The 17,872-nt window shown below is 47.5% G+C and overlaps 1 protein-coding gene across 1 annotated transcript in view; it reads right to left on the bottom strand.

The window, feature by feature from the left end:
• The window catches only part of LOC148479324 (SCO-spondin-like), a gene marked incomplete at its 5' end in the record, with an annotated part of 249,345 nt that overhangs the window by 151,714 nt on the left and 79,759 nt on the right, over window positions 1–17,872 (bottom strand). The window contains 7 exons of the mRNA XM_088454599.1: window positions 4,453–4,499; window positions 9,889–10,041; window positions 10,183–10,423; window positions 10,501–10,632; window positions 13,384–13,551; window positions 13,638–13,850; window positions 16,922–17,089. Coding sequence (XP_088310725.1) covers window positions 4,453–4,499; window positions 9,889–10,041; window positions 10,183–10,423; window positions 10,501–10,632; window positions 13,384–13,551; window positions 13,638–13,850; window positions 16,922–17,089 — 1,122 coding nt within the window. The remainder of the gene's footprint in view (window positions 1–4,452; window positions 4,500–9,888; window positions 10,042–10,182; window positions 10,424–10,500; window positions 10,633–13,383; window positions 13,552–13,637; window positions 13,851–16,921; window positions 17,090–17,872) is intronic.

The raw sequence follows: 17,872 nt of genomic DNA, 5'->3' as shown, positions 1-17,872 counted from the left end.
CCCGCTATACTGCAGATGGGATCAGGCTGGTTTCCCAGGTAATCCCTGACGGCAGACATTAATAACGCATAACCCGCCATACTGCAGATGTGATCAGGCTGGTTTCCCAGGTAATCCCTGATGGCAGACATTAATAACGCATAACCCGCTATACTGCAGATGGGATCAGGCTGGTTTCCCAGATAATCCCTGACGGCAGACATTAATAACGGATAACCCGCCATACTGCAGATGTGATCAGGGTGGTCTCCCAGGTAATCCCTGACGGCAGACATTAATAACGGATAACCCGCCATACTGCAGATGTGATCAGGCTGGTTTCCCAGATAATCCCTGACGGCAGACATTAATAACGGATAACCCGCCATACTGCAGATGTGATCAGGGTGGTCTCCCAGGTAATCCCTGACGGCAGACATTAATAACGGACAACCCGCCATACTGCAGATGTGATCAGGGTGGTCTCCCAGGTAATCCCTGATGGCAGACATTAATAACGGATAACCCGCCATACTGCAGATGGGATCAGGCTGGTTTCCCAGATAATCCCCGACGGCAGACATTAATAACGGATAACCCACCATACTGCAGATGTGATCAGGCTGGTTTCTCAGATAATCCCCGACGGCAGACATTAATAACGGATAACCCGCCATACTGCAGATGGGATCAGGCTGGTTTCCCAGATAATCCCCGACGGCAGACATTAATAACGGATAACCCGCCATACTGCAGATGTGATCAGGGTGGTCTCCCAGGTAATCCCTGATGGCAGACATTAATAACGGATAACCCGCCATACTGCAGATGGGATCGGGATGGTTTCCCAGATAATCCCTGACGGCAGACATTAATAACGGATAACCCGCCATACTGCAGATGGGATCAGGATGGTTTCCCAGATAATCCCTGACGGCAGACATTAATAACGGATAACCCGCCATACTGCAGATGTGATAAGCTTCATGTTAATATTACAGTAACAGTTTTATTGGTAATATTTACATTTTCCCTGCTAAGCTTTTCTCTAATCTAGTAATAAGCATTACCTTCAGCTACGTATACATGAAATATACACAACTAGATAATATTACATATATTATACACACAAAAGCATTATCTTCAGCTACGTATACATGGAATATACACAATTAGATAATATTACATATATTATACACACAAAAGCATTACCTTCAGCTACGTATACATGGAATATACACAACTAGATAATATTACATATATTATACACACATAAAAGCATTACCTTCAGCTACGTATACATGGAATATACACAACTAGATAATATTACATATATTATACACACATAAAAGCATTACCTTCAGCTACGTATACATGGAATATACACAATTAGATAATATTACATATATTATACACACAAAAGCATTATCTTCAGCTACGTATACATGAAAAATACACAACTAGATAATATTACATATATTATACACACACATAAAAGCATTATCTTCAGCTACGTATACATGGAATATACACAACTAGATAATATTACATATATTATACACACATAAAAGCATTACCTTCAGCTACGTATACATGGAATATACACAACTAGATAATATTACATATATTATACACACAAAAGCATTACCTTCAGCTACGTATACATGGAATATACACAACTAGATAATATTACATATATTATACACACAAAAGCATTACCTTCAGCTACGTATACATGAAAAACACACAACTAGATAATATTACATATATTATACACACATAAAAGCATTACCTTCAGCTACGTATACATGGAATATACACAACTAGATAATATTACATATATTATACACACAAAAGCATTACCTTCAGCTACGTATACATGGAATATACACAACTAGATAATATTACATATATTATACACACAAAAGCATTACCTTCAGCTACGTATACATGAAAAACACACAACTAGATAATATTACATATATTATACACACATAAAAGCATTACCTTCAGCTACGTATACATGGAATATACACAACTAGATAATATTACATATATTATATACACATAAAAGCATTACCTTCAGCTACGTATACATGGAATATAGGGCCTGATTCAGAGCCGCTCGTAACCAGCCTCTCGTTCGCTCCGAGCGATGTTTGCCCAACTGCGCATGCGTACGGATCGTTATACGCATGCGCGAACCAGTCAGTGCGGTCGAAATTCATGTGCTCACAAAATAGCGAATGCCTGATAGTGACAGAATGAGGCGTATGTGGGTGGTAACAGGGGAAGGTGCTTGAAAACGGGGAGTGGAGATCAGAACGCAGGCGTGCTTAAAGGTCAAAACGGGCGTTTTATGGGTGTGCAGAATTAATACAGCAGCGTCATTGACCACGTCACTGGGTTATTTTATAGCCAGAACTGCTCGCAAGATTGTGGTAGGAAAAACCAACCACAAGAATAGCGAGCAGTTCATACGCTGGTCGATGTACTCGATTAATCTAATAAATAGCGGACATGACGTAGGATGCGAGCGGCCAGGGGGCGTAGTTTCAAAAAAACGACCACAAGTTTTGTTCGCTCGTTCAGACCTAGAGGCGTGAACAGACCGCAAAGAGCGAACGGTTCATTTGAATAGCCACCCCTATTTTCTGGACGAGTGAGCGCTAATTGCGTCCGGCTCTGAATCAGGCCCATACACAACTAGATAATATTACATATATTATACACACATAAAAGTATTAACTTCATCTACGTATACATGGAATATACACAACTAGATAATATTACATATATTATACACACATATAAGAATTATCTTCAGCTACGTATCCATGGAATATACACACCTAGATAATATTACATATATTATACACACATAAAAGCATTACCTTCAGCTACGTATACATGGAATATACACACCTAGATAATATTACATATATTATACACACATAAAAGCATTACCTTCAGCTACGTATACATGGAATATACACAACTAGATAATATTAATATTACATATATTATATACACATAAAAGCATTACCTTCAGCTACGTATACATGGAATATACACAACTAGATAATATTACATATATTATACACACATAAAAGCATTACCTTCAGCTACGTATACATGGAATATACACAACTAGATAATATTACATATATTATACAGACATATAAGAATTATCTTCAGCTACGTATACATGGAATATACACAACTAGATAATATTACATATATTATAGACACATAAAAGCATTATCTTCAGCTACGTATACATGGAATATACACAACTAGATAATATTACATATATTATATACACATAAAAGCATTACCTTCAGCTACGTATACATGGAATATACCCAACTAGATAATATTACATATATTATACACACACATAAAAGCATTACCTTCAGCTACGTATACATGGAATATACACAACTAGATAAAATTACATATATTACATACACACACATAAGCATTACCTTCAGCTACGTATACATGGAATATACACAACTAGATAATATTACATATATTATACACACACATAAGCATTACCTTCAGCTACGTATACATGGAATATACACAACTAGATAAAATTACATATATTACATACACACACATAAGCATTACCTTCAGCTACGTATACATGGAATATACACAACTAGATAAAATTACATATATTATATACACATAAAAGCATTACCTTCAGCTACGTATACATGGAATATACACAACTAGATAATATTACATATATTATACACACATATAAGAATTATCTTCAGCTACGTATACATGGAATATACACACCTAGATAATATTACATATATTATACACACACATATAAGCATTACCTTCAGCTACGTATACATGGAATATACACAACTAGATAATATTGCATATATTATACACACAAAAGCATTACCTTCAGCTACTGTACGTATACATGGAATATACACAATTAGATAATATTACATATATTATAGACACATAAAAGCATTACCTTCAGCTACGTATACATGGAATATACACAACTAGATAATATTACATATATTATAAACACATAAAAGCATTAACTTCAGCTACGTATACATGGAATATACACAACTAGATAATATTACATATATTATAAACACATAAAAGCATTACCTTCAGCTACGTATACATGGAATATACACAACTAGATAATATTACATATATTATAGACACATAAAAGCATTACCTTCAGCTACGTATACATGGAATATACACAACTAGATAATATTACATATATTATAAACACATAAAAGCATTAACTTCAGCTACGTATACATGGAATATACACAACTAGATAATATTACATATATTATACACACATAAAAGCATTAACTTCAGCTACGTATACATGGAATATACACAACTAGATAATATTACATATATTATACATACATACAATAATGGCAAATAAATGATAACAATGTGTGTACTTACCTCTACAGTCAATGTCCTGGCAGTAATTACCCTCTGGGGTGCAAATACTACATGGAAAAAAAAAAGGAAATCTGTGAGAAATAGACAAAGTTCTTTAAGAACGCAGGAGACGCGGAAACGCCGCCACACCCGCCCTCCCGATGTCACCCGCCTAGCTTTATATACAGCACAGTAATCTGGGTTATTTACAGAAATATCACTTTTGGAGCGGAATGGAACAGATATGGGCAGACAATCAATGCAACCTAGAGGCTACGCTAATGTGACAAGTTCTGCGCAATGATGTGTGTGACAAGACATCGCTATTAACGCCACGGGGTGGGGACTGCACACATATGAAACATTTGTGGTTGGGGGTAAATGGGGACCTGGCCATTGGGATATAGTCTCTCGATCAATGCACGTTATCAGAATTATCAGGTTATTTAGAGATGAGCGCCTCCGTTTTTGATAAAATCGATAACACCCGAAGTTACGGGATCCGAGTCAAATCAAGGGGTCTATTTACTAAGGGCCTGATTCAGAGTCGGACGCTCTGACCAGAGCGCTCGCTCTGAATCAGGGCCCTCCTCCATTAAAATGGAGCGTCCTCCTGGACGCTCGTATAGCTGTGGGTCACCACCCACAGCATATACGAGCGTCCAAAAAGATGGTCGCGATGGTCTTGACCATCGCGACCATCGGACTTGCGAGGGAAACCCTGCGGTCGGGTTTCCCAGCCACAAGCCCTGGAGTGATTTTGGCTCTATCAGAGCCCAAATCACTCACACTGACATCACTAGTGATGTCAGTGGGGCCGGCTTCAGACGGTAGGCGTCCCCACCAAAGGGGGCATGCTGTCAATCAACATCGACAGCACGCCCCCTTTGGTGCGAGATCCCGAGCGATGGAAAGCCCGTCGCTCGCCAGGTCTCGCGCATGCGCACGACGGAGCTCCCTCCTTCGTGCGCATGCGCAGTGGGAACATCGACCCACTTGCGAGCATACTGCCGCTCGCGAGTGGGTCTGAATGACCCCCTAAGTATTGTTAGGAGACAGAGTGAAAAGTGATAAGAAAGTGATTAGGTGCGAGCCAATCAGCTCCCAACTGCAATCTCACAGGCTGTGTTTAAAAAATGACAGTTGGGAGCTGATTGGCTGGTACCTTACCACGGACTTGTCACTTTTCACTCTGTCTCCTAAAACTGCTTAGTACATAGACCCCCCAAGTCCCAGTTTGGAATCACTTTGGGGTTCTGAGTAGAACAGAGTCCTGACTTGGATCTTCTCGCAATTCGGGCTGAAATGCAATCTACTGTAAAACACACACAATCTGTTTTTTAAGACCCTCCCTCTCGATTTCAGGTGCTGTGAGGTGGTCAAAAATGACTGGAAGTGATGACTGGAGATGACCGGAGGAGATGACTGGAGGAAATGACCGGGGGAGATGACCGGAAGAGATGAGCGGAGGAGATGAGCGGAGGAGATGACCGGGGGAGATGACCGGAGGAGATGACCGGGGGAGATGACCGGAGGAGATGACCGGGGGAGATGACCGGGGGAGATGACTGGAAATTACTGGAAGAGACGACTGGAGGAGATGACTGGAAATGACTGGAAAAGATGACCGGGGGAGATGACCGGGGGAGATGACCGGGGGAGATGACCGGGGGAGATGACCGGGGGAGATGACCGGGGGAGATGACCGGGGGAGATGACCGGGGGAGATGACAGGGGGAGATGACTGGAAATGAACGTTATTGGTGTTAATAACACTAAAAGGAACAAAAATCTAAGTTACATGATTTTAGCTGTTTTTCTCAATCTTTAATCTGTAATTATCACAGCGTGTGCACAAAATGCAGGATGCATAAAGGGGGAGAACAGGGGCAGCCCCCGAAGAACACATTCTGGTGATGTCTGTAGGGTCTCCATCATAGACCAAACATCTGTGATCTCTTTTGAACACGGAAATGCAGGATAAGAGTGACGGTTAGCCAACAGCAACAGAAACCCCCGCCCTAACACTAACAGCAACAGAAACCCCCGCCATAACGCTAACAGCAACAGAAACCCCCGCCCTAACGCTAACAGCAACAGAAACCCCCGCCCTAACACTAACAGCAACAGAAACCCCCGCCATAACGCTAACAGCAACAGAAACCCCCGCCCTAACGCTAACAGCAACAGAAACCCCCGCCCTAACACTAACAGCAACAGAAACCCCCGCCATAATGCTAACAGCAACAGAAACCCCCGCTCTAACACTAACAGCAACAGAAACCCCCGCTCTAACACTAACAGCAAACCCAGCCCTAATGCTAACACTAACAACAACCCCAGCCCTAAAGCTAACACTAACAGCAACCCCAGCCCTAATGCTAACACAGCAACCCCAGCCCTAATGCTAACACTAACAGCAACCCCAGCCCTAACACCAACAGCAACCCCAGCCCTAACGTTAAACACCAACACCAACCCCAGCCCTAACACTAACAGCAACCCCAGCCATAACACTAACACTAATAGCAACCCCAGCCCTAACACTAACAGCAATCCCAGCCCTAACACTAACGGCAACCCCAGCCATAACACTAACACTAATAGCAACCCCAGCCCTAACACTAACAGCAATCCCAGTCCTAACACTAACGGCAACCCCAGCCCTAACGTTAAACACCAACAGCAACCCCAGCCCTAACACTAACAGCAACCCCAGCACTAACACTAACAGCAGCCCCAGCCCTAATGCTAACACTATCATCAACCCCAGCCCTAACGCCAACAGCAACCCCAGCCCTAACGCCAACAGCAACCCCAGCCCTAACACTAATAGCAACCCCAGCCCTAACACTAACAGCAACCCCAGCCCTAACACTAACAGCAAACCCCAGCCCTAACACTATCAATCCCATCCCTAACGCTAACACTAACATCAACCCCATCCCTAACACTAACACAAACAGCAACCCCAGCCCTAACGCCAACAGCAACCCCAGCCCTAACACTAACAGCAACCCCAGCCCTAACACTAACAGCAACCCCAGCCCTAACGCCAACAGCAATCCCAGCCCTAACACTAACAGCAACCCCAGCCCTAACACTAACAGCAACCCCAGCCCTAACACTAACAGCAACCCCAGCCCTAACACTAACAGCAACCACAGCCCTAACACTAACAGCAACCGCAGCCCTAACACTAACAGCAGGGCAGTTTCTAGGGTCTGAGGCTCCCAGTGCGAGCAGTCAAAATGCGCGCCCCCCCCCCCTCGAAGCAGTAATATTGTGGAGTGGGCGTGGCGTCATCGTGAGGGGGTGTGGTATCACAGTAAGGGAGCGTGATCTAGAAAGACCACAGAATAACAGCCACCGTGACTACTGAGTACAGGGGTGTCTAACCTGTCAGAGGCAAAGCGCTGAAAAATATATGTAGCTAAAGAAAAGATAGACAGCATGCGCGCGCCTCAGGCGCGCGCTCAAAAAATGGGGTGTGGCCTAGCTGTCACAAGCCCACGCCGCATTTCTGTGTGCATGCCTTTGGTGTGACATTTGCAGAAGTATGACCTTGCATCACACCCGGTTTTAGTCGCGTTGGGAGCGAGCCCAGCCAGATCCACATAAAATACACTGCAACAAACCACTTCCACATAAAATATATGGGAACAGCCAGAGGCACATAAACTACGTTTTAAAACCACATCCACCTCAAATACATTATTATATCCAGAACCACATAAAACACATTGAAAAAACAAGATTCACATAATACACACTTCATTCCAGCCCCCTCCCTTACCATTCCAGCCCCCTCCCTTACCATTCCAGCCCCCTCCCTTACCATTCCATCCCGACAGGTCTTATGCTTCCCCCCCACTGGCTCTCAGGCAAAAGTGCCCATTATGCAGTGCCCCCTGTAGTTGTCCCCATATGCAGTGTCCCCTGTATTTATGCCCCTTATGCAGTGCCCACAGTGGTAGTGCAACTTATGCAGAGCCCCCATTAGTAGTGCCCCCTGTAGTCATGCCCCCATCAGTAATGCCCCCAATAGTAATGGTCCCTGTTGTAGTGCCCCAGTAGTAGTGTCCCCAGTTGTATTGCCCCTGTATTAGTGCCCCCAATAGTAATGCTCCCTTTGTAGTAGTGCCCCCAGTAGTGGTGCCTCCTAAGCAATAACCCCAGTAGATGTGCCCCCCGAGTAATGTCCCCAGTAGTAGTGCCCGGGTGCCCCCAGTAGTGGTGTCTCCCCCAGCAGAAGTGCCCCCAGTAGTAGTGCCTCCCCCCAAGTATTGTCCAGGCTGCCTGCACACAAAAAAAAAAAACAGTAACACTTACCTTCAGCCCCGCTCTGGCGTCCGCTCCGCTCGGCTGCTCCTCTCTCTGCACTATGGGAAAGACGTCATGACGTCCTCCCATAGTGCACATTGTGGGAACCGGAAGCAGGAGCCTCCGTCTCCGGCTGCTCTGCTCTGCCGGGCGCCCGCTGGTAACTGAATCTCAGCGGGCGCCCGGCAGTTAACATGCTGTTTCTACAGCAAGGGTAGGAGGCAGCGCGCCCCGTGCGATTGCACGGGTCGCCTGCCCCTAGAAACGGTCCTGACTAACAGCAACCCCAGCCATAACGCTAACAGCAGCAACCCCAGCCATAACGCTAACAGCAGCAACCCCAGCCCTAACGCTAACAGCAACCCCAGCCTTAACACTAACAGCAACTCCAGTCCTAACACTAACAGCAACCCCAGCCCTAATGCTAACAGCAGCAACCCCAGCCCTAACACTAACAGCAACCCCAGCCCTAACACTAACAGCAACCACAGCCATAACGCTAACTCTATCAACCCCAGCCCTAACGCTAACAGCAGCAACCCCAGCCCTAACACTAACAGCAACCCCAGCCCTAATGCTAACAGCAGCAACCCCAGCCCTAACACTAACAGCAACCCCAGCCCTAACACTAACAGCAACCCCAGCCATAACGCTAACTCTATCAACCCCAGCCCTAACGCTAACAGCAACCCCAGCCTTAACACTAACACTAACAGCAACCCCAGCCCTAACGCTAACACTAGCAGAAACCCCAGCCCTAACACAAACAGCAACCCCAGCCCTAACGGCAACCCAAATTCTAACAATAACCTTAACTGTAACCCTAACATCAAAGGTAACCCTAACACTAACCCTGATGCCTTTTCTATCAGTAACACTAAGAAATGGTCAGTCGGGGCCGTGAGTCCGCACATCCTTGTTATAGGACATGTAAAGTGTCTGATCACTATCTTACTATACAGGGTCAGCGCAGTTGTGGTGATGTTATAATCCCCAGAGGATAAGTGCCAGTAACCCAGCTCGGTCTGTACTGCGGTCTCCTCTGCTCATGGACTGGACACACGTAGATATCTGTATCGGGACATTCTCTGAACTCTAATCCCAGAAAAAGAGCATCGGGAACGGGATACGAACCACTGCTGGCACTCTCCCACCAGCCACACGTCACCAACACGTCTGTCAGAGCCATTGTGAGGGCACAACGCTGGGCATATATCCGGGTAACATGGGCGGGTCTGCCTCTCAGGTGTCTGGCACGATTTCCTCTCTGACCCTGATGTAGATGATCTGTGAACACAATTAGAAGAATCTCTCACGATGCAAAGTGTACGGTGATGGCTTCAGGCAGGATCACCAATTGTTCCTCAGACCCAACTTTTGGGCAATATTTCTTACCCCCCACTCACCAGCCCCCCTTCCAATGCTCACCTGAATCGTGTCTGATGGCCACTTCCACAGCTGACGGAGCACTGAGACCACGTTGACCACTGGCTCCATGTACAGTCCACACTCTGGCAGGTGTCGTTGGTGCAGAGAAGATGCCCATCGGAGCAGGTGCAGTTGTTGCAGTCTTCCTGGATGGAGCTGTGGGGGGTCCAGCTCTGCCCATAGCTGTCTGTACACTCACACTGAGCGACGGGCACACAGACCCCATCCTGCTCCAGTGACCCTGAGAAAGACAGGTGTAGCCTAAACCTCAGGGCATCCTAAGGAGCCTTTACTGTGACACATGGGACTGACACCTACCTGCTGGGCACCGACACCCGGGGTCACAGACGTCTCCGTCCAGGCACACAATTCCCTGCTGGAAATCCGAGCAATGCCGGGGACACCGATTGGCACAAGCCACCAGCTCCATCCCTGTGGGACAGCCCTCAGCTACATAGATACAAGGGGAGGGGGTAATTACATGAGACTGCGGAGTATGTACAACCATGTAAAGGCTGATCCTACTACTGCAATGCATAGAAATCTCATTATCCTAATGGACAGAGCATGGCAAAGACACGCCATCGAAATGGGGGAGGGGGATTTTACCTACAGAAAGACCGGTCAGCTGGCAAGTGCATAAAAGTAAACAATTACCCCAGTGTTGCCCTGGTATTACCCCAGTATTGCCCCAGTATTACCCCAGTATGCTCACAGGGGTGCACTAAGGGCTCTTCAGTAATAAGTCTCTATTATCTGATGGTCATAGCTTTCCACGTTATTGGTGTCTCAGTATCACATGACCTGTCAGCCTGTGCGCAACTCACTAACTCACCGGAACACAGAGATATCGCACAAGTTACTTTACTCCGTGTCCTGAGAAACGAGGATCCCACCATCCGTGGTATGGTCAGTGCCACAAGGGCCTCCAGGATGTCATGATGGGTGATAGAGAGGAGATGGGAGGAAAAGCCCATACAGAGACCATTATACTGTGCAGGAGTCAGGGTGATAGGAGAGGCCGGTTACACAGGGGTCAGGGTGATGGGAGGGGTCAGGGTGGTAGGAGAGGCCGGTTACACAGGGGTCAGGGTGATGGGAGAGGCCGGTTACACGGGGGTCAGGGTGATGGGAGAGGCCGGTTACACGGGGGTCAGGGTGATAGGAGAGGCCGGTTACACAGGGGTCAGGGTGATGGGAGGGGTCAGGGTGGTAGGAGAGGCCGGTTACACAGGGGTCAGGGTGATGGGAGAGGCCGGTTACACCGGGGTCAGGGTGATAGGAGAGGCCGGTTACACAGGGGTCAGGGTGATGGGAGAGGCCGGTTACACGGGGGTCAGGGTGATAGGAGAGGCCGGTTACACAGGGGTCAGGGTGATGGGAGAGGCCGGTTACACGGGGGTCAGGGTGATAGGAGAGGCCGGTTACACAGGGGTCAGGGTGATGGGAGAGGCCGGTTACACAGGGGTCAGGGTGATAGGAGAGGCCGGTTACACAGGGGTCAGGGTGATGGGAGAGGCCGGTTACACAGGGGTCAGAGTGGTAGGAGAGGCCGGTTACACAGGGGTCAGGGTGATGGGAGAGGCTGGTTACACAGGAGTCAGGGTGATAGGAGAGGCCGGTTACACAGGAGTCAGGGTGATAGGAGAGGCCGGTTACACAGGGGTCAGGGTGATGGGAGGGGTCAGGGTGGTAGGAGAGGCCGGTTACACAGGGGTCAGGGTGATGGGAGAGGCTGGTTACACAGGAGTCAGGGTGATAGGAGAGGCCGGTTACACAGGAGTCAGGGTGATGGGAGAGGCTGGTTACACAGGAGTCAGGGTGATAGGAGAGGCCGGTTACACAGGAGTCAGGGTGATAGGAGAGGCCGGTTACACGGGGGTCAGGGTGATAGGAGAGGCCGGTTACACGGGGGTCAGGGTGACGGGAGAGGCCGGTTACACGGGGGTCAGGGTGACGGGAGAGGCCGGTTACACGGGGGTCAGGGTGACGGGAGAGGCCGGTTACACGGGGGTCAGGGTGACAGGAGAGGCCGGTTACACGGGGGTCAGAGTGATAGGAGAGGCCGGTTACACGGGGGGTCAGGGTGATAGGAGAGGCCGGTTACACGGGGGTCAGGGTGATAGGAGAGGCCGGTTACACGTGGGTCAGGGTGATAGGAGAGGCCGGTTACACGGGGGGTCAGGGTGATAGGAGAGGCCGGTTACACGGGGGTCATGGTGATAGGAGAGGCTGGTTACACGGGGGGTCAGGGTGATAGGAGAGGCCGGTTACACGGGGCCTGATCAGTCACAACAGTGTTTCCCAAACTTGATCCTCAAGGCAGACTAACAGTCCAGGATTTAAGGATAGCCATGATTGAGAACAGGTAAATAATTAATACCTCAAATTATTTTATTTAACCCTCTGTGCTCAAGCATAGATATCCTTAAAACCTGGACTGTTAGTTTGCCTTGAGGACTGAGGGCCTGATTCGCTAGTTGCGGCCGCTCGCTGCCAGCGTATGGAAATTCAGCTAAGTGACTTCAAGGCAGCCGCTCGCACGGCAAGGTATAAGCACGCCCACTATGTTTTGGCGAGCGATCACTTTGTGTTTATAGACGCCCACCAGCCTGTCTTTAGCCGGCCACTAGCGTACGTCATCTCCAGGAAGTATATACAACCATCAGTACATCGGGTTCCATCGGATCTGACCGCAGCGCTTGCGGTTGACTGTACCCTACCACAAGCACTGCGAGTAATTCAGTGTAAAAATCAACCAGGTGACGTGTACTATGAAGCTGCCTGTTAATTATGCACGCCCCAGAAACGGCATGACAACACTCAGACACGCCTGCTTTCGCAACTCCACTCCCCCGTTACTACAGGCCTGCCCCTCTGATACCACCCACAAATCGGCCTCTCCTGTCACTCATTCCACTGGGCTGTCTTTGCAGGGCGAGCGAGAAAATTTCCGATCACTCGTAGTAGTTTGCGCACGTGCACTACGAACTACACACATGTGGACATTAGTGAACGTTGTCTGCAACGAGCGGCCGCTTGCTAGTGACCGGCTCTGAATGAGCTCCTGAGTGTGGGAAACGCTGACTCTCCCGGGACAGTGCGATATTTATCGTGTCCATGGATGGATTTGTTTTTTTAAACTGAAGTTTTTATTGTAATGTCTGATCATCATAAAATAATCCCAGATTTCGGTCTCACCGCAGGGTTTGGGGTTGCAGATGCGCACTTGGTATCTGTCCCCCGAGCACTCCTTTCCTCCATTTTTTGGCGGAGGGCTGGTACAGCTCCGACTCCTCACTGACCTTCCTCCACCACACGACCGGTCACAATAGGACCAAGGACTCCACTTGGACCAGCCGCCATTTACTAGGGGACAAGCGGAGAGAGATGACAGACGCGTTATACTAGCTGAGGTGTACGATGGCGGAAGCTCCTCTGGAATGATGGCCTACCTTTACAGGCCTGTAGGTTACAGAACCTCCGCTCCATGTTCCCAGTCAGGATATCCTCACACCACAAGCCCCTGTCCCCTGGGGGGTTGTACGTACGGAGGCGTCTTTGTTGCCCAACACCACAGGATCGAGAACACTCGCTCCACTCAGACCACGGGTTCCAGGTGCAGTTCCGGTCCAGACACTGATCTCCGGTGCAGGCGGAGGTCGGATCTGAGGGAAGAACAGGATTCACATGATGAATATAGGACAATAATCTGCCGGCTAAATAATAATTATGTCGTGTAAATAAAAATTCTAACACATTTCCCCAAAATAATCCAAACACATCTAAAGGCCCCCACACATCAGCAACTGATTGCAGCAATCGTGCAATCTGCAACCGATTGTGTATAAAAATCTTTCCCTTTCTCAATCGATTGCAAAGTGCACGATTGCTGATGTATGGGGGCCTTCAGGGATTCATCGTAGAGATCGTGAGGCGGTGACTAGCTACTGGGGTAAGGGGAGAGAAGGAAATGCTGTCCTGTAATAATATAATAGGTGGATTAGGTCTCTAGTCATTGTGTTGTAGAAATGGAGCTTCAGGGCTGAACATAGTGGCCACGGGTAGAAGAAGCATACTGATTAATGACCAGATATTTATTACATACTGGATCATAAGGACCAAAATATACTGAGCGGTGTAAGAAGACATCGATAAGTTCATGAGGAGAATATACAGAATACGTCTGAATATAAGGGATGGTGACCAGGAGATATCTCAGGAGTGGGTCTCACCGATACACTGTGGAAGGTTACTGGGGGTCTCACCGATACACTGTGGAAGGTTACTGGGGGTCTCACCGATACACTGTGGAAGGTTACTTGGGGTCTCACCGATACACTGTGGAAGGTTACTGGGGGTCTCACAGATACACTGTGGAAGGTTACTGGGGGTCTCACAGATACACTGTGGAAGGTTACTGGGGGTCTCACAGATACACTGTGGAAGGTTACTGGGGGTCTCACAGATACACTGTGGAAGGTTACTGGGGGTCTCACAGATACACTGTGGAAGGTTACTGGGGGTCTCACCGATATACTGTGGAAGGTTACTGGGGGTCTCACCGATACACTGTGGAAGGTTACTGGAGGTCTCACCGATACACTGTGGAAGGTTACTGGGGGTCTCACCGATACACTGTGGAAGGTTACTGGGGGTCTCACCGATACACTGTGGAAGGTTACTGGGGGTCTCACCGATACACTGTGGAAGGTTACTGGGGGTCTCACCGATACACTGTGGAAGGTTACTGGGGGTCTCACCGATACACTGTGGAAGGTTACTGGGGGTCTCACAGATACACTGTGGAAGGTTACTGGGGGTCTCACAGATACACTGTGGAAGGTTACTGGGGGTCTCACAGATACACTGTGGAAGGTTACTGGGGGTCTCACCGATACACTGTGGAAGGTTACTGGGGGTCTCACCGATACACTGTGGAAGGTTACTGGAGGTCTCACCGATACACTGTGGAAGGTTACTGGTGGTCTTCACCGATACACTGTGGAAGGTTACTGGGGGTCTTCACCGATACACTGTGGAAGGTTACTGGGGGTCTTCACCGATACACTGTGGAAGGTTACTGGATGTCTCACCGATACACTGTGGAAGGTTACAGGGGGTCTCACCGATACACTGTGGAAGGTTACAGGGGGTCTCACCGATACACTGTGGAAGGTTACTGGGGGTCTTCACCGATACACTGTGGAAGGTTACTGGGGATCTCACCGATACACTGTGGAAGGTTACTGGGGGTTTCTTCACCGATACACTGTGGAAGGTTACTGGGGGTTTCTTCACCGATACACTGTGGAAGGTTACTGGGGGTCTCACCGATACACTGTGGAAGGTTACTGGGGGTCTCACCGATACACTGTGGAAGGTTACTGGATGTCTCACAGATACACTGTGGAAGGTTACTGGGGATCTCACCGATACACTGTGGAAGGTTACAGGGGGTCTCACCGATACACTGTGGAAGGTTACTGGGGGTCTCACCGATACACTGTGGAAGGTTACTGGGGGTTTCTTCACCGATACACTGTGGAAGGTTACTGGGGGTTTCTTCACCGATACACTGTGGAAGGTTACTGGGGGTCTTCACCGATACACTGTGGAAGGTTACTGGGGGTCTTCACCGATACACTGTGGAAGGTTACAGGGGGTCTCACCGATACACTGTGGAAGGTTACAGGGGGTCTCACCGATACACTGTGGAAGGTTACAGGGGGTCTCACCGATACACTGTGGAAGGTTACAGGGGGTCTCACCGATACACTGTGGAAGGTTACTGGGGGTCTTCACCGATACACTGTGGAAGGTTACTGGGGGTCTTCACCGATACACTGTGGAAGGTTACAGGGGGTCTTCACCGATACACTGTGGAAGGTTACAGGGGGTCTTCACCGATACACTGTGGAAGGTTACAGGGGGTCTTCACCGATACACTGTGGAAGGTTACTGGGGGTCTTCACCGATACACTGTGGAAGGTTACTGGGGGTCTCACCGATACATTGTGTAAGGTTACTGGGGGTTTCTCCGATACACTGTGGAAGGTTACTGGAGGTCTCACCGATACACTGTGGAAGGTTACTGGGGGTCTCACCGATACACTGTGGAAGGTTACTGGGGGTCTCACCGATACACTGTGGAAAGTTACTGGGGGTCTCACCGATACACTGTGGAAGGTTACTGGATGTCTCACCGATACACTGTGGAAGGTTACAGGGGGTCTCACCGATACACTGTGGAAGGTTACAGGGGTCTCACCGATACACTGTGGAAGGTTACAGGGGGTCTTCACTGATACACTGCGGAAGGTTACAGGGGGTCTTCACCGATACATTGTGGAAGGTTACAGGGGGTCTCACCAATAAACTGTGTAAGGTTACAGGGGGTCTTCACCGATACACTGTGGAAGGTTGCAGGGGGTCTTCACCGATACACTGTGGAAGGTTACAGGGGGTCTTCACCGATACATTGTGGAAGGTTACAGGGGGTCTCACCGATAAACTGTCTAAGGTTACAGGGGGTCTTCACCGATACACTGTGGAAGGTTACAGGGGGTCTTCACCGATACACTGTGGAAGGTTACAGGGGGTCTTCACCGATACACTGTGGAAGGTTTCAGGGGGTCTCACCGATACACTGTGGAAGGTTACTGGGGTCTCACCGAAACACTGTGGAAGGTTACTAGAGGGTCACTGATACATTGCAGAAGGTTATAGGGGGTCTCACCGATACATTGCGGAAGGTTACAGGGGGTCTCCTGGAATGACTCTCTGGTACAATTTCTTCCACCAGGACAGAATCGCGAACGTGTCTTGACTGCAGGGAAATTACGGTCTGCGCAGCTCTTAGAACATGGCGTCCACGGTGACCAGGAACCAAATTCCTCCTCTGGGCCTTAGAAAATATTACGGATGCTAGGATTAGTCTCTATGTATTATCCAGTGATGTGTATATTACAGATGCTGGGATTAGTCTCTATGTATTATCCAGTGATGTGTATATTACAGATGCTGGGATTAGTCTCTATGTATTATCCAGTGATGTTTATATTACAGATGCTGGGATTAGTCTCTATGTATTATCCAGTGATTTGTATATTACAGATGCGGGGATTAGTCTATGTATTATCCAGTGATGTGTATATTACAGATGCTGGGATTAGTCTCTATGTATTACCCAGTGATGTGTATATTACAGATGCTGGGATTAGTCTCTATGTATTATCCAGTGATGTTTATATTACAGATGCTGGGATTAGTCTCTATGTATTATCCAGTGATGTTTATATTACAGATGCTGGGATTAGTCTCTATGTATTATCCAGTGATGTGTATATTACAGATGCTGGGATTAGTCTCTATGTATTATCCAGTGATGTTTATATTACAGATGCTGGGATTAGTCTCTATGTATTATCCAGTGATGTGTATATTACAGATGCTGGGATTAGTCTCTATGTATTATCCAGTGATGTGTATATTACAGATGCTGGGATTAGTCTCTATGTATTATCCAGTGATGTGTATATTACAGATGCTGGGATTAGTCTCTATGTATTATCCAGTGATGTGTATATTACAGATGCTGGGATTAGTCTCTATGTATTATCCAGTGATGTGTATATTACAGATGCTGGGATTAGTCTCTATGTATTATCCAGTGATGTTTATATTACAG

The sequence above is a fragment of the Taudactylus pleione genome, unplaced genomic scaffold, assembly GCF_031769625.1.
Source record: "Taudactylus pleione unplaced genomic scaffold, aTauple2 ptg000620l, whole genome shotgun sequence".
NCBI classification, from domain to species: Eukaryota; Metazoa; Chordata; class Amphibia; order Anura; family Myobatrachidae; genus Taudactylus; species Taudactylus pleione.
The sequence above is the reverse complement of the archived record's forward strand: the minus strand, read 5'-3'. Positions and strand labels throughout refer to the sequence as shown.